Source organism: Myxocyprinus asiaticus, chromosome 24 (assembly GCF_019703515.2).
Source record: "Myxocyprinus asiaticus isolate MX2 ecotype Aquarium Trade chromosome 24, UBuf_Myxa_2, whole genome shotgun sequence".
In the NCBI taxonomy this organism is placed as follows: Eukaryota; Metazoa; Chordata; class Actinopteri; order Cypriniformes; family Catostomidae; genus Myxocyprinus; species Myxocyprinus asiaticus.
The window spans coordinates 26,319,873-26,338,259 of record NC_059367.1 but is presented as its reverse complement, the minus strand read 5'-3'; the positions used below and the strand labels follow the sequence as shown (position 1 = coordinate 26,338,259).

The 18,387-nt window shown below is 37.4% G+C and overlaps 2 protein-coding genes across 2 annotated transcripts; one reads left to right on the top strand and one right to left on the bottom strand.

The window, feature by feature from the left end:
• Positions 1-660: 660 nt before the first annotated feature.
• On the bottom strand, positions 661-2,127 carry htr1aa (5-hydroxytryptamine (serotonin) receptor 1A a). Its single transcript, XM_051654052.1, has one exon. It carries the CDS (start codon positions 2,125-2,127, stop codon positions 916-918), a length of 1,212 nt encoding a protein of 403 aa, XP_051510012.1. The 3' UTR covers positions 661-915.
• A 4,473-nt stretch (positions 2,128-6,600) lies between these two features.
• rnf180a (ring finger protein 180a) lies at positions 6,601-15,668 on the top strand. The gene is made up of 4 exons (XM_051654054.1): positions 6,601-7,317; positions 11,849-12,080; positions 13,386-13,511; positions 14,068-15,668. Exons 1-4 carry the CDS (start codon positions 6,736-6,738, stop codon positions 14,268-14,270), a joined length of 1,143 nt encoding a protein of 380 aa, XP_051510014.1. The 5' UTR covers positions 6,601-6,735; the 3' UTR covers positions 14,271-15,668.
• Positions 15,669-18,387: the final 2,719 nt, after the last annotated feature.

Here is an 18,387-nt window from a genome sequence, read left to right as displayed (position 1 = left end):
ATTTCCAGTCAGTCCATCTAATTGAATAAAACTATGTTCAAAATAATAAAAATGATAGAAATAATCACAAAACATTTAGTAAATAAATGATCTGCTGGACCTTGGTGTGTGTGTGTGTGTGTGTGTGTGTGTGTGTGTGTGTGTGTGTGTGTGTGTGTGTGTGTGTGTGTGTGTGTGTGTGTGGATTTGGGTGGTTTACGAGGACTTTTTTTTAGGTTTCATACTGGTAATTACAAGGGTATTATGCTATAAATGTGGTTTATGAGGACATTTCTAGTCCTCCCCATAATTCAAATCGCTTAAAAAACTTACTAAACGATGTGTTTTTGAAAAAGTATAAATAAAGAATTTTTTTGTGAGGGTTAGGTTTAGGTTTAGGGTTAGGGGATAGAATCTATAGTTCGTACAGTATAAAAATCATTATGTCTGTGGAGAGTCCCCATAATGATAGCTGCACCATGCTCTCTCTCTCTCTCTGCATGTGTGTGTGTGTGTGTGTGTGTGTGTGAGTGTGTGTGTGTGTGTGTGTGTGTGTGTGTGTGTGTGTGTGCTTACAATACCACAAACAGTTCCTTGCTCAGATAACGGTGTCTTACCCTTTTGTAATAATGACAGGGATTTATTGTTGAATGCAGCAACCCAGCTCCTAATAATAGTTGTGTTCTGAGAGTTATCGTCTAATCATCTGAATCCACCCAATGGCTTGATACACATTGTCTGTGGTGGAAGCAGATAAACTTAACAGATAAACAAATACACAAGGACAAAACTCTACCTCTTCTTGTGCGGTACCGTCCCTATTCCTTCAGATTGAGTGCGACCAGTTATTTCACAATCAGTGTCTGCATATTAGCCTCCATTAAAGAGCTTTGTTCAAGAAACACCTTTTGATGAGATGAAACAGTCCCTCAGATTTCACTGTCTGATACATTTGCATCTCAAAAATTTCTTAAACGCATTTTGGAAGTCTTTATTAAAATAAGCATATATGATAGGATTTAAAAGTGAGTTGGAATATCCAAGCCAATTAATGACTGCCCCCAACCACACCGGCATAAAACAGTCTTTACAGAAAGGCAAAACAAGCGCCACGATGAAAAAGGGCAGCCAGCAGAAAATGAAAGTCCCCATAATGATTCCCAGTGTCTTCACCGTTTTGCGCTCTCTGGCCAGAGCCACTTTGCGCTTCGCTTCCGTGTTTCTTTCGCTTCTGTTCTCGAAGCACGACTGTGGGTTGTTCGGCAGGGCGAGGTGCTGTTTGGAGACGTTTTGAACTTCTGTAATCTCGAACGATTCCCCGTGCTCCGCGTGCTTCAGCGCTCCGTTTACGCACGAGCTGGGCTGTGGCTCCACGCCGCTTCGCCGCCAAGTTTTGCTCACCTCGCCGTTCGCCTTCCTCGGAAACAACGCCGGAGACACGTTCAGGCATTTATCCGATATTTTTGCTTTCTCTGTTTTCCTCACAGTTTTTCTTATTCGAAACCTCGCCGCTCTGAATATCCTCCCGTAGAGTACCAGCATGAGAATGAGCGGGATGTAGAAAGCTCCAAAAGTTGAGTAGATGGTGTAACCGTGGTCTTGGCTGATTGTGCACGCGTCGGGATTTGCGCGGTCCTCTGGTTTCCTCCAACCCAACATGGGCGGAATCGAAATGGAAAATCCTATTAGCCAAGTGAGGCTGATCAAGATAGCCGCTCTTCTGGGGGTCCTTTTGTTCACATAGTCAATGGGATCAGTGATGGCCCAATACCTATCCAAAGCGATTGCGCACAGGTGCAGGATGGAGGATGTGCAGCACAACACGTCTAAAGAGATGAATATGTCGCACATCTCCTGCCCCAATGTCCATTTGTTCAAAACCTGATAAAGGGCCGCCATGGGTAGTACCAGCACCGACACCATGAGGTCTGTAACGGCCAAGGAGCCGATGAGATAATTAGCCACATTCTGAAGCGATCTCTCCAAAGCGATGGCAGCGATTACACACGCGTTCCCTAATATCGCAAACAGGATTAACGCGCCCAGGAAAAGCGAGGCGACTATTTGGTAACTCAGTGCAACTTCACTAACTTCCGTCGTGTTCTCACTCCGGGTTTGGATTGATGTGGTGTCGTTTGTAATCTCCATGGTGAGAGCGGTCACGGTGTTCAGAAACAGCCCGTTACGCCAGCGTTTCTGTCCAGCGTCACCTCGCTATTCTGAAGACGCATGACGGTCTCCGGTCTCAGGAAGTGCCGCGCAATCGAGCTGCTATCATTGGCGCCCGGTGATGAAGTGAATTCATTTATACGAGTCGTGCGAAGTGCGTCAGAGATGGCGGAGACGTTGGAGCGCTTACTTTGGCACAGAGGTTTGGATGCAGATGTTTTATGTTGTAACTACAGTATGTTTTGAGATGTAAGAAATATTCAACAGTTGCTGTCATGAAAGTTGTGGAAACAATTTCAACCGGTGGGCTAAACCACAACACGTCTGTGCCTGCATGTAATGAGCAAATGTTTTTTTTTTTTTTTTTTTTTTTTTTTTTTGACCTACCTAGTGATAAGGGTAAAAGGTTTACGTAGGCCTACTAAATTAAAAGAGGTTTTATTCACATAGCTAATTCTAGTGAACAAAGTGTAATGAATTGAAAAAGTATGCTAATTAAAAAATGTATGATAATACATTATTATTATTATTATGGTACAACGGGGCTAAAGGCACACTTTAAGAACAAATTGCGTTTATATTGTCACAAAATGAATCACGATCGAAAAAATGTATTTATGTTTATTGAATATCGATGGAGCAACATAATTTGTGTGAAAATAAATAATAATTGAAGGTTGTTTTGATTAAAATTCAGTATTTAAAAAAAGGTGGTGAGGGAGCCTTTTACCCCACACTTGGGGTAAAAGGCCCCTAGCGTGGGTTATATCGATATCGCGTAGATATAGGGGCAATAGTTATAGTGCAAAATTTGTCAACTAATGCAAATAATTTTAAGACAGCAAGATGTTTTTTTTTTTTTTTTTTTTTTTTTTTTGAGTAACAAATTAAGATAATGCTTACTCAAAATAATTAATTAAAAAGGGTGCACGATTTCCTGTTAATTTCAGACACATTTGGCATTTATAACATCCCAAGTAGGCCTTTTCTATAAACAAATCAATCTCCAATGTGATTGGATCAGTCAAGGTCACTTTGAAAAATTTTCAGAACAAATCTATTCCCCCCACTTAAAAAAAACAACGTGTTATATAGGGGTCTTTAGCCCCTGTAACGGGGGGCTTTCTACCCCAAATACCATCCTTTCACTTATTGGACAGTTATTAAAAAACTTTTGATTTAATGACCTTGAACAAAACTTAAAATGATAAATAAGTATCTTGTCTTAAAATAAATGTACATTTCATTAGATATATAATTTTCAACATTTAAATATACATTTGACAAATTATATATCTAATGAAATATATATATATATATATATATATATATATATATATATATATATATATATATATATATATATATATATATATATATATATATATAATTAGATTAAACTGCTTAAAAATCAACCTTTAGACACCACATGCAAAGATCTCATGGATCAAGAAAATTATGTAGTGCATAGTGACAAACAGGTGTTTAGGAAAGTAGGCCTACTGCGGAAGTTTTTGTTGCTATTTAGTGTTTTGGGAGAAAATAAAATCAAAATAGCCTTTTACCTTTTACATAGTTCCTATATGTATTATTATGATGGTTATTATCGAAATATTATAATGGTATACTCTTTTTATCTTGGAAGTGTGCATCGTGAAAATGCAATTTCAGCACCACGGACAGTTCCACGTTACCCAGAACGGAAATTTGCTGCCATCTGGTGAGAACATGGAAGAAAGATGAAAGGAAATAATGACAGCTTAGTGTTGAACGGGAACCGGGGGGTGGACGGGACACGGGGGCACTGCGTACGGGTAGTGAATTTCGAGGGGGGACGGCGTTCCGGTTCAAACTGATTACATTTTAAGTGAAGGAAGAGGATATTTATTCTTTATCTTTTATCCACTGAATAGCCTACGAAAGCTATGCGAGTTACGCACATAAATGTGGTGGGATCTATTGCGTCTGTGGTTGCGTAACTTACGTTGTGTTGACTTTCGTGAATGGACAGAAATTACGTAATACACGCAGCCAATGGGAATGCGTCTCTGGCAGTGTGCGACTCTGCGTCCTCACATCACCTCAGGCTCAGACTGAGAATTTACTTCAGTTAAGTTGACTGAGTCAAGGGATGCACCGAACGATCATCTGAACAGAATCCGCTACTTTATCAGATCCGATAACAGAAACGATAACATTACATCGATAAAGCTGCATGGAGATCCACAAGCGCGTGACAGATTTACAAATGCATCAACAAATGCACGCAACAAGTCCTCACACGCTCAGTTGACAAATCCACAAACCAGAAGAATGTACAAACATACCTCACTCACGAGTCACAATACAATACACTAATAAACTGCAATATGTGACATTTAGTACACAAATAAATGCCGTTTGTACACACACGAGTGCTTCATCATATGCTGGGGGCATGGTTTTGCATGGCTGACACCAGTTACCCACCACTTCATTATGCGGGAAAAGGAGAAATATCCAGTAGATTTGGCAATTTTTATTTATTTATTTATTTTGTTAAGAAAAATGTATTTAGAACTTTTCATTTGGGTGCATCACTACTGAGACTATTTTAAAAGTAGCTTACTTACTAGCTATATCCATAGTTATGTTAGCCTAAATGTGTATTGTAAATAGAAACTATGTATGTCAATATAGAGATGTGTAATTAAGCTTTTTAGCTGTCATTAATACAGATTATCAAGCCACTATGGACTTTTACTGTACCATTCTATTTTTTATTACACTGACCGGTCAAGTGTTTGTTCTAATGCTCTCCATAGCCATAAAGAAAATGCATGGTTGCATCGTTTTCATCTTCTGTTGTTTGCAATCTCTAGTGCTCCTTGCAATGCACTGATGATTATATTTTCATATGATTTATGCTACTGTCAATACAGTTCGAAAAGAAACTCCTGTCTCCTCTTTCTTTAGTCAGTGTCAACTGCATCCTCCCTCTTCCCTACAACTTTACATGCGTATAACAATACACTAAACTGAGAGGTCTGAAACATTCTACAGATTTCTTTAACCTTTAACACATGTATTTAAAAGGTTTCTGTGACTGCAGCCCATGTGTAGGTTCCAGCACATTGTATCTTTAATTTGGATGGAATTGCACAGGCAATTCTCTCCAAGCACAAATTCTGTTGAATGAAAGGTGTTTTATGCACATATAATTCATGAATGTTGTTCAGTGATCTTTCACCCCCTCCACCCCATTAAGGTCCCCCCAGTGAATCTCGGCCATTTCCACCACTGCTCATAACACCATGCAACACTGATGTTTCCCTCTACCACCTCTTTTTCCAACTTAAAATGCCAGAAGATGAACAATATCAATGCATTTTACATTGGTATTCTCAAAGCAAATAGACATGATAACCAAGACAAGAAAGTGTTTGATACCACACATTCATTAATAACATTAGCAAATATTACTTATATAAATATTGCATTATATAATGATCAACTGATCATGCACATGAATGTACATTGAAGCATTATACATGGTAAAAAGTGGTAACCTACAATTGTTACCTTAATGAGCTATTTCTACCAGATCTAATCATTAACATTAGTTTTGTTTGTGTAACCTAATGTATTCAGGTTAATTCAGTGATGTTAAATCATATTTTTGACTTCCAATCAAAATCAACCCAGTTAATTTAGATGACTTATTAATGAAAGGTATAATTAAGTGTTACCATTAAACTATCATGAGCATTACCAGGCTTTTAATCAATGACGTAAAATGCAGCACCAAAGGGGAATAACAATGAATGAAAAATGTAGCTCTTAAGATGACCTAAACAGCTTGTAGTTATATAATGTGCTTTATCATGGGCACACAATCACAAATTTCTCTATTTAAACATACATTTTTTTTTCTTGATCGATTTGCACACAAGAACTGTGCCACTTACTCTGTCTTTCGATTTAGGGGCATGCTGTCCAGCAGAAATTCGCTATTTTTCTTGTTCTTGAAGACAAGGGATAGGGAAAACCTGAAGATGTGGTAGATATTCTGCTATTTTATAATAGTGTAAATTATAATAGTTTACATCTACAGTTGTAACTGTACTTAATCACTGTACTGCTGTTTATAAATTAGGGTTTAAATAGGCTGCTCCAGATTAATAATATTGGGAGGGATACCAAATTAAGCTTCAGGGAGAAAAATACAGTCAAACTGTATAAAATGACACTCATACTCTCAATATGCTGCTGATCGTTCTGAATGAAAAAGAGCTGACCACGTCTGTTCAAAAAGGTTGGTCTAGTTATTTCACCTAATTTTGCCACCCTTATAATACAATGCATGCATTGTGGGATATGTGAATTCTACAGGCCCCCGAGGACAATTGGGTCGCTGAACTGCCACTATTTAGGAGGCTTTACCTTTGTCAACAGTGCAAAATACCCCAGGGGGCCAGCATGTTCCTGCTCAACTCTGTGTGCGAGGCTTTGACAATGAGCTCAAATGTTCCCGGGTCTGCTACGGAGTGACAGTCGCTTGTTGGATTACTCAAGAATGGACAACTGTCCAGTTGTCCAGTCTTGGAGATGGGCTCACATGGAGGAGAGGACCTTGGGCGTACAGCTGAGGCCCTTTGTCTAGAGGTCAGGCCTCTGCAGAGGGCCACACTTGGTGTTCGACTTGCCCACAGGAAGGCCTTTAGTCTGGACTGCACTGACATCCATCGAGAGGCTCGCAACAGGAGACAAGACTCCCTGGAAAGATACTGTGATCCCAGGGCAGAGCATATGCTCAGGTCGACAGCCAGCCAGCAAGCTTCCACCTCTCCATGCAGGGCCAACATACTGTCTTGGAGGGCAGATCTAGAACCTGTTAGGGTGGATGTTATTAGAGGTTCACAGATCCCAAATGAGGATCAGGATGCAGGCAGCTCATTCAGCCACAGAGCTCCTCTGATGTCTCTCAGCAGCTCTGAGGAGGAACAGGAGGCTGGAGAACATGCTGGCAGAGCTCCAGTAGGGCTCAGTGTGGCTTCATCCCTGCTTATGCCCACTCCCTCTGGTGAACACGGTCTGAGTAAAAGAGAGAGGAAACGACTGAAGAGTGTGAGGAGGAGACAGAAGAGGAGAGAGTGCTGCAGACAGAGCCAGCTGCAGGAGAATGTGCAGGTGAGATGTAAACACAGTCAGACATGTACATGCACACACATACACATATGCTGTCTGAATTGGAATAGTAACATTTAGGGGAAGCTCAAGTTGGTGGCGTTATCTGCAGCAATTGTGAAAGATCAAAGCTTTTGTCAGAATATTAGCTCTCATGAGAGATGCATTTCTGCAGTACTGAAAAACAATTCTGACAGAAAGCACAGAACTTTGTCATAAGCTAAGATAAACTTTGATAAAGCTTTCTTAATCTTAAAACTAAGAAAGAAAGAAAGAAAGAAAGAAAGAAAGAAAGAAAGAAAGAAAAAAGAAAGAAAGAAATATAATTTTCCAGCAGAGGGCACCTTGAAACAATCAACACGTTCTGCTCTGGGGATTCTGCATTCAATGCAATCATGTCATACTGCACTTACCCACACTATTGCTGGTGTAAACTTTCCATTTAAAGCACGGAAATTGAAAAGATTTGAATTATTACAAAACTAAAATGCCTTCCTCTACACAACACCTTTCAATGCACTCACAAAAAAGCTTCTAAGAAATCACAAACCATAGACAACTACTTCGAGAAAGTGTTGGCCTTATAATAACTGTTTTTGGTTTGATTAATAGAGCTCAAGAGCTATGATGTCATGTTGCTCTAGCATTTGTCATTGTCTCTTGAGTTGGGCTGTGATTTGGCAGGAAGAGGTAAGGGTCCTTCACTATACAGGGATAGTGGAGAGAAATCCTAAAATAATTTTCAATGGCATTTTCATTTTCAATATTGATGGTAGGATGTATTGTTTTGTTTATTCTTTTGGAGTGCACACAGCATCAGCAACGGTTTCAACTGCAGATATCTTAAAATCAAATATTATAATGACTGTACTGTATAAGGTTTCATATACCATGGTAACCAAAAATTGTTCCCTTATTGTTTCCATTACTACCTGATCTAAACCTTAAATTTAGATTTTTTTTTTTTTTGGTGAAATACACTATATTGCCAAAAGTATTCGCTCATCTGCCTTTAGACGCATATGAACTTAAGTGACATCCCCTTGTTAATCCATAGGGTTTAATATGATGTCGGCCCACCCTTTGCAGCTATAACAGCTTCAACTCTTCTGGGAAGGCTTTCCACAAGGTTTAGGAGTGTGTTTATGGGAATTTTTGACCATTCTTCCAGAAGCGCATTTGTGAGGTCAGACACTGATGTTGGACGAGAAGGTCTGGCTCGCAGTCTTCGCTCTAATTCATCCCAAAGGTGCTCTATCGGGTTGAGGTCAGGACTCTGTGCAGGCCAGTCAAGTTCTTCCACACCAAACTCGCTCATCCATGTCTTTATGGACCTTGCTTTGTGCACTGGTGCACAGTCATGTTGGAACAGGAAGGGGCCATCCCCAAACTATTCCCATAAAGTTGGGAGCATGGAATTGTCCAAAATCTCTTGGTATGCTGAAGCATTCAGAGTTCCTTTCACTGGAACTAAGGGGCGAAGCCCAGCTCCTGAAAAACAACCCCACACCATAATCCTCCCTCCACCAAACTTCACAGTTGGCACAATGCAGTCAGACAAGTACCGTTGTCCTGGAAACCACCAAACCCAGACTCGTCCATCAGATTGCCAGATGGAGAAGCGTGATTGGTCACTCCAGAGAACGCGTCTCCACTGCTCTAGAGTCCAGTGGCGGCATGCTTTACACCACTGCATCCGACGCTTTGCATTGCACTTGGTGATGTATGGCTTGGATGCAGCTGCTCGGCCATGGAAACCCATTCCATGAAGCTCTCTACGCACTGTTCTTGAGCTAATCTGAAGGCCACATGAACTTTGGAGGTCTGTAGCGATTGACTCTGTAGAAAGTTGGCGACCTCTGCGCACTATGCGCCTCAGCATCCGCTGACCCCGCTCTGTCATTTTACGTGGCCTACCACTTCGTGGCTGAGTTGCTGTCATTCCCAATCGCTTCCACTTTGTTATAATACCACTGACAGTTGACTGTGGAATATTTAGTAGCAAGGAAATTTCACGAATGGACTTGTTGCACAGGTGGCATCCTATCACAGTACCACGCTGGAATTCACTGAGCTCCTGAGAGCGGCCCATTCTTTCACAAATGTTTGTAGAAGCAGTCTGCATGCCTAGGTGCTTCATTTTATACACCTGTGGCCATGTAAGTGATTGGAACACCTGAATTCAATTATTTGGATGGGTGAGCGAATACTTTTGGCAATATAGTGTATGTAGTCTGGTTGATTCAGTGTAAAAAAAAAATTGACTAATAAAACCCAGTTAATTTAGATGTTACCACATAAAGCACATTTTTTAAGTTAACATTTTTTCAGAATATGCATTCTTATTGATATGGTACTATACATGCTATATCAGTTTGGCTTTTTGAAACATTGAATTATATTTTATATGCATATAAAGTTTTAGATTGTAATGATTAAATTATTAATATTGTATTACATTAAATGTGTAAATTTAATTAAAAATCATACATGATCCTCCTGAGACCCGAGCGTGACAAATGTGTGCATTGTCCTTTTCCCTTTTTTATTTGTAATTAGTAGCACCTAATAAACATGCAAATAAAAAAAAAATCTAGAGCAAATAGTTTTCCTAAAACATTTATGTCCACGTATGTGGACAGCATGACTTAAGTTGTGAAACTTTGAATAATACCAAGGTATAGAAAGGAAAAAAAAAATCTATTTTTATTAAAATCTGTTTATTATGTTTCCAGAAGTGTTGGTTATTCATGTTTTTGAGACGTTACAGACATCAAAGCTGCTTTGGAACAATGTGTATTGGGAAAAGCACAAATAAAAAAACTATATGTGGCAGGGAAGAGGGTTCCTAATCAGGCTGATTAGCCCGAGAGGGATAAAGGCCGACTGGAGACGGCAGTGCGACAGAGAGAGAGTTACGGACAGCTGTCCGACACTTGTGTGTGTTTGTGTCTTTTGGTTTAAGTCCATTATTAAACTATTATTTATATTATCAAGCCAGTTCTCGCCTCCTCCTTTCCATGAATGTGTTACACTATACAAATAAAAATTATTTGACTTGATTTTACTTTTATGTTACAATGTTAAAATCTCAATGTTCTCTCTTTGCTCTGTCACATAAACAAGGTATTTTACCAATCAGAAATTAGTATAATTATTTCTGATACAAGTAATGTCCCGCATCATCCAAACACTGCCAACCTTGAATTATACATTATAAATTCTGAATCTATGTAATTACTGATTACCATTGTCCCATGTCTGCCAACCATGTTGAGTGGTTCAAACATCATCTGCAGCCTGAAACTGAAATTTTGATAGAAAGTTTGGATTGAATGCACTTGGCTTCATAGGAAAGCTATAGGATGCTCCCTTGCTCCCCATTTAGTGAATAACTTAACCTCCAGTGTGCTGTTTTTCTGCACTGGTCTCAGTTCAAAATGCACCATATTTTCATCCTAACTCCATATAAAGCCTCTGAAAACAAAACACATTTTCTCAATGTGAAAATGCACAGTAAAAATAGGATTTCTAATGAAAACTTTGTGCTATTGTCCACTATAGTGTACATTGTGTTTAGCAGTGTTGCGTTTGCGATAAATTGCTCAAATTTTAAAAATGGCATATCAGATTAAACTAGAGACTCTAATCTTTTGACTCAAACAGGTTTCAATGTAAAAATTTAATTTGATTTTTTACCAGATGTTGTTTTGTTGACATTTCTCCCAAAAACAAGCTCTGCTGTGATCTGCACCATGTTGTTTTGTCACATGACTACTTGCATCAAAAGTTTAACCCTTTACTGACAGCCCAGAGATTCCTGAACTGAGATCAATTGGTTTAAATTAAACTAAATTATGCGTTGCATATAGCGAAGTCAAAATACTATGTCCACGCATTGGTCGCATAAGGTTATATCATTAATACAATTATATACTAGTTAGGTTATTCCCCATTTTCTATGCAGAGAAAGAAGATAGACTTTCTTAATGTTGTACTTGGATTTCCTGAACACAGGAATTATTTTATAGTAGACTGTAGAAAGATGTTGTTGTTATGATTTTGGAGTCCACATGATGTGTTCCTGGGTTGTCATAGAGGATGTGGATCCTTTTATGAGATGTGCATTAAGTGATAATGACACATCTAGGGAATGAGGGGCTAGGCCCCTGGAGGCCCCTGAGCGTGTGAGAGTGGTAATTATGGATATGTGCCCTCTGCTCCAGAGGAGCCATGTGTGGGACACACTTCCACTGCTCTTACCTCATGGGACAATCTGAGGACAGTCTAAAAGAGGAAAATCAAGGGATTCTTATTGTGTGCTTAATAGTCCAATTAGCAAATCTGGTAGAACATTTTTTGGTATCCCAAAGGACAAAGATTTCCCAAGCTAGGAAGTGTCTACATATAAAACTGTTTATGCGAAGCATTAACATTAAACTGAAAATGATGCTCCCTAGTAACGGTGAATCACACTAAATTAGTAAGATTAATAGCACTGAGTCATCTCCTCTTCTCTCTCACTCTGTTTAAGAGCTCTACAGGGAACCCATCCAGCAGCAGTGAGGATGAAGAGCTACCCAGCCTAGACCATGAAGGTTATATCTGTGCTGTTTGTCTGGATGTCTACTTCAGTCCATACATGTGCCACCCCTGCAATCATGTCTTCTGTGAGCCCTGTTTGAGGACACTGGCCAAGAGCTGCCCCACCAATACACCCTGTCCATTGTGCAGAACAACCATAACACATGTTTTCTTCCAGAAAGGTTTGTATAAGGGAAAAAACCTCTAAAGATTCTGGAATAGTTTTTGTTTGCTTGGTTTGTTTGCATTAACCAGTTGGCATAGTTATGATGCCACTTCTTCACAAGATGCCCATTCAAGGCAGTATATGGGCAACAAGGGCTATTTGTCCCAAGGGGAAGTTGTCACAAGGGCTATTTCTCAGTAAATATAAGGCTTTGAGTCAACACAGAACATAGATGTCTCTAGCAGTGGTTTTATGTGTTATTTTCAAACACCTGATTTAAAATGATAATACTCTTAAATTAGAATACTAACTACATTTACAAACTAATTTTAAATATATAATTATATTTTATGCTGTAGTTGTAAGAAAAAAAAAAGTGAGCACCACATATTGATATTTTGTGTTACCTTTTTGTTTTTTGTTTTTCATTGTTTTGTATCATAATTGTTGAAGGAATTTTGCAAAAAAAATATATCTATTATATATATATATATATATATATATATATATATATATATATATATATATATATATATATATATATATATATATATAATAGGCTGTATAATGGCAGGTTCCATTGTGACAACTTACCCCATATAGTGTGAAAACATGCCCTGCTGTTAAGCTTTTTGTAGTCAAGACTTTAAAGGGATAGATCACCCGAAAATGAAAACTCTGTCATCAATAACTCACCCTCATGTTGTTCCAAACCTCTTTCATCTATGAAAAACAAAAAGAGATGTTTGGCAGAATGTTAGAGACTGACAGCCTCAGTCACCATTCACTTTCATTACATCTTTTTTTTTTTTTTTTCACTCAAGTGAATGTGAAATGGTGAAAGTGAATGGTGACTGGAGCTGTTTGAGTAAAAAGTGTGACAACTAGTTCTGCTTTCACCTATTCACTATGTGAAATGAAGTGAAGGCAGATATTTGTTTATATTCCAGGTTGAAGCAATAACTGGATATCAACTGGGAGATTAACATGGGTTGACAATGAAATATTTTGTAAAGGTGGAATTTTTGACAGAGACCATGTAACAGTCTTCCTGCTCTGATGAAGCCATTAAAAGTTCTTGACACTGACTGAACAGAAACGAGGCCCTTATGTTGATTTCCAAAGTAAATGTGACATAGCTAACACAACAAAAGGGCAGACAGGACAGATTTATCCCACTGTATAAGATATATGTATATAAATCCACATAAAATGAGTCCTGGTTTTCTGAAAATAATGCATGTTGACCTATTTTAATTAATTGCACTGAACACACAGATGATTCATGGATAAATAAATGCACACATCCCACTCTCCGCAGAACTGAACCAGACAGCTCGTACATTCTTCCCAAAGGAATACCTGTCTCGGAAGCAGAATTTCCAGAAAGCGTGCTGTGCAAAATGGCCCCTTCCGAGTTGCCGTAAACTGTTTCGAATTTTTGGAGGTAAACCATAGCATTTGCAAAAAAAAAAAAAACAAAAAAACAAAAAAAAAAATGGCAAAGAAAAACAAGGGTAACAGTAAGAGATCTATATATATATATTTGATATAACTAGATAATATATATATATTAAATATTTTGGTGACACTACAAAAAGGTTCCATTTGTTAAAATTAGTTAGCAAAATTAGTTAACATGAACTAAAAATGAACAATACTTTTATAGCATTTACTAATCTTGGTTAATGTTAGTTTCAACATATATTAATACTTTTAAAATCAAATGTTGTATTTGTTAACATTAATTAATACAGTATGAACTAACATAAACAATAAACATTTTTATTTTTATTAACTAACATTAACAAAGATTAATATATGCTGTAAAAAATATATTGTTAATTGTTTAATTAATGATACCTAATACATGAACTAATGTTAACGAATGGAACCTTATTGTAAAGCTTTACCAATATTTTTTATGTTGCATTAATGCTCAGAAAATAAAGACTTCTGTCTTTCTCACTCCCACTCTCTATCTATCTGTCTGTCTTTCTTAGGCTTTCAAAGGCAAGCAAGTCCAATTGGCAGGCGCCAGTTCCCTCACGGGAGCTATCGGCTTGATGCCTTCAACTTCGAGGATGATTCACATGGCTGGCGATTTGACATGGACATGGTGATCATCTATATATACTCTGTCAACTGGGTCATTGGCTTCATTATCTTCTGCCTCTTCTGCTATATCTTCTTCCCTTCCTTTTGAAAAGGAGGCAAAAGGGAAGCTGTCTGCAGTGTTTTAGATCTTTTAGGACAATGGGGTAGACAGCAAGAAAGGCATCTCATGCTGAAACTGAAACTTCTGGACTTTCATAATTAATCATATTCATAAATGAGTTTGTGGTTTGCTTTGAAACAGAATTTTGGCTAACCGTGTGGGGAAAGCTTTGTATGCATAATCACCAGGATTTTTTATTTTTTTATTTTATTTTTTAAGCACACCAGTGGACTATTTTTATTGATTTTTTTTTCACAATTTGCATTCACATTTATTCAGTGTGAATACTTTTATGAAAGGCCTTCGCTTACAGTTTATGAACATTGAGTGCAATGTTCAGGTTTGTAAAAATGTTAAATGGGGTCCAAAAGTCTGAAAACCATAAGTGAAAATGCTTCTAATTGACATTTTTCTTAAATCTAAATGATATTATTGGTTTTCCAATTTGAGAGAAAAGTTGATTATAAGCTTTTTTCTTTTTTTTTTTTTTCAGAATTTCTTAGTATTTGGTTGTCTCCCTTTAGCTTTAATGATAGCATGTACTCGAGCTGGCATGGACTCCACAAGTTTGTGCAAAACCTGATCCATGATATCCAGTATGGTTTCAAAATGTATGCTTCAAAGGAAGCAAGAAAAATCACAAAAGAGTGATATTGCACAAAGGAGTTAACATGGTCAATGCCATAAATTTGCTCACATTAGTGACCTAGAAATAGTGGAAATATTTATTTGTTTCAAAATGCTCCAGCTTTCCAGCTTTATATTAAATTTTGAATCCCAGATTTGGTGTTAGACTTTTGCAACCCTTCTGTACATCTAGACTATCTGCAGAACACTCAACATGTTGCTGAAATCTAAAAATTACAGAAGGCTGTGATTTGTTTAATACTTTTATTGCTTGATGTTTTTTGGTCAGTTGGCCATGATGGTTCTAAGTCTGGTCTCAAAAACCAATGCTTGGTTTGATGTCTAAGTGTATGTGCCAAAAGTCTTCGAAAATCTTCTGTAATTAGATCACAGTTTTTCTTCATTTCTTTTTGCATTAGGAAATAACTTTTTTTAATTATATAAAGGTGTTTTACTCTGCACTTGGCATTAGAAGTTCATTTACATGGAAGTATTGCTATATTAAACATTTCCAGAGAAATTATAATAATAGTGACCTTTAGCTGTGAGCAGAGAATTCTTTCTTAATGGAAAACTTTTCCTGTGTTTAAATAAATACAGGTATTTCATTCTAAAAGCATGAAGTATCATCCCTCGGTTTCTCGAGGCTTTGTCCAGTTTATGCTAAAACCTCAGTTCTAAAACACATGCATTCAAACCAAGTTTCCAGGACACTGTTTCATGTGAACTTTTATTTTTGACTGGTTCTCCTTCTAGGTATGCACATTAACCTTCCCTCTTTTGCTGGCACAACAGTTAATGACATCTCCATCATATCACTTTTATTTGTCTCAATGCCTACACAACACACACACACACACACACACACACACAGATACATTAGCAACATTAGTAAAATCTCTAACACAATGGTTTCTGTATAGTGGGTTGGCAGACTGTTAAAAAAACAACAGACTGCAATTAGCTGTTCATCTGATATTACTTTTGCTTGTCTACTTTTGCTTCTTGCTTTTATACAATTATGATTTATTACACTAAACAGTATGATTCAACCACTTATAGTACATTTCCTTATAGCAAACCTTAAGTAGACACTTAACATTTATAAATGTTTAATAAGAGTCATTTGAGATCATTTGTACTGGAAACTTAGCAGACACAGATGGGTTGCCTGAGACTTTGAGAAAGTCAGTTGAATGATCTGACTTGCATGTCTTTAGGCCTTTGATATTCTTCCCTGACTCAAAATGGTTGATTAGAATGGTAGATAGAGTCTGAGCGGTTGGGGGCAACTGGTAAACACTGAGTAACCATCCTTACCCTTGAATTAAAAAAATTGTAAGTGTCCCAACTTCAAAAAAAAAAAAAAAACGTGTCTAATCACATCATTATATATTGAACCTTAATTATGTTTGAAATGTATTCCTTGATGGCAACCAAATACTTCCTATTCCTGTCCAAATGTTGGCCTTGAATTACTCTTCTCCCTGGTGGTGCTTAAGGATCAAAGTCAAACTGTATTCCAGCAACCTTGGGAAATCTAGAAGGATGGCGACATTTTATTCGTTATTATAGTTAACCCAAGATTGAAAATTCTATTATCATTTACTAACCCTCATGTTGTTCAAACCCCGTATGAGATTCTTTCTTCTGTGGAATACAAAAGATGTTAAACAGAATTTTTAGTTTCAGACACCATTCACTTTCATTGTATGGAAAAAAAGATGCAGTGAAAGTAAATGGTAACTGAGGCTAAAATGCTGCCTACAGCATCTTCTTTTGTGTTCCACAGAAGAAACAAAGTAATACTGATTTGGAACAGCATATACGTAGGTGAGTTTTCATTTTTGGGTGAACTATCCCTTTAAGACTGCATTTTTTTAGTAAACTTTTTATTAAACTCTATTAAAGAGTGACTATTTGCACTAGGTGTAAAGCCAAATGTACACTACATGACTTGCAGTCGGCGCCCTGTGACTCACAGTCTTGTTTTCCATCGTGCTGGTGCACATACTACAGGACTGAACGCAGACTGGGTGTATCAACTGCATGACCATACCCTGACTGAGGCCATGTGTACACCTGGTATTAAGATAAGTTTTGGGTGATCTGATAACAAATGTACAAGCGAGACATCACCGTTACATCTGGTCATCTTTTTTGACCACATGTGTTCGGATTTCCAGGAGAGAGTCTCTGAATTCATGAGGACATACATCAATCATTACGCCTGTGTTTTACTAAATCATAATAAAGCGCAAAAAATGTAAAGACGAGAAAGAACATGCTGAAAACTGGAGCATCATTTTTGTTAATAATACTTACATTTAATAGCGTGACATGACGTTTAGAACAGAATTTTGAGTAATTTTAGTGCAGTACCTGTAACTGAGCTGCTCATGTCGGTGTCCCTATTGTACAAGTTCATGCATTTGCTTTTTTTTTTATTTCAGCCTTTAAATCTGCATGTAACAGCAAAAAACTGTCCATTACAGCTGCCTTTATCATCGTCACGTTTCAAACAGCTCACCCAAAATGCAGCTTAAAAATAACATAACTAAATTAATTCACAAACTCGCTCAGTTTATTCTTGATAACATGTCAACAAACATGAAAGATCGGCATGCACCCATTTTTGCACTTATTGGCACCATTTGAAAAGGAAAACAATAACAAAAACAGCTGATAAAAATAAAAAGGTTATTTCTGTTTGTGTAAAGATTGTGGTGGTCGTGACAGATGCCACCTGCGTGTGATAAAACAAATGCAAAATGTGATATACTGTAAAACTATATGCGCTCCAAACTAATGTGTTTATTAAAATAATAATAAATGATAATTATACGATAACATGTATTGCCAGCCTGCAATATAAAGCAGTATAAATTTGTATTTTTGTATCACTGAAATGGGTGCAATCTCTAAAATTCACTTAAAAGCCACATTGAAGTAATCCAGAAGACTCCAGTGGTTAAATCCATATCTTCAGAAGTGATATGATGAGTGTGAGTGAGAAACAGATCAATAGTTAAGTCCTTTTTGACTATAAATCTCCACTTTCACTTTCACATTCAAAATGTGGAAAGAATGTGAAAGTGAAAGTGGAGATTTATAGTAAAAAAGGACTTAAATATTGATCTGTTTCTGGCCTGGTCACCATTCACTTGCACTGAAAGGATCTACAGAGCTGAGATATTATTCTAAAAATCTTCATTTGTGTTCACCAGAAGAAAAAAAAGTCACATCTGGGATGGCATGAGGGTGACTAAATGAGAAGAGAATTTTATTTTTTGGGTGAACTATCCCTTTAACAACCACAAAATATTAAATTACAAAGGTAAACATAAATATGCTATTTACTTACCATATACAGCACATTGTATACCTCATTTATTTAGAATGTCAACCATTCAGAGGGACTCAGGCAATCGCCACTAAAAGCCACAAAAGGATTCAAATGTCTGATTTTTTTTAAATG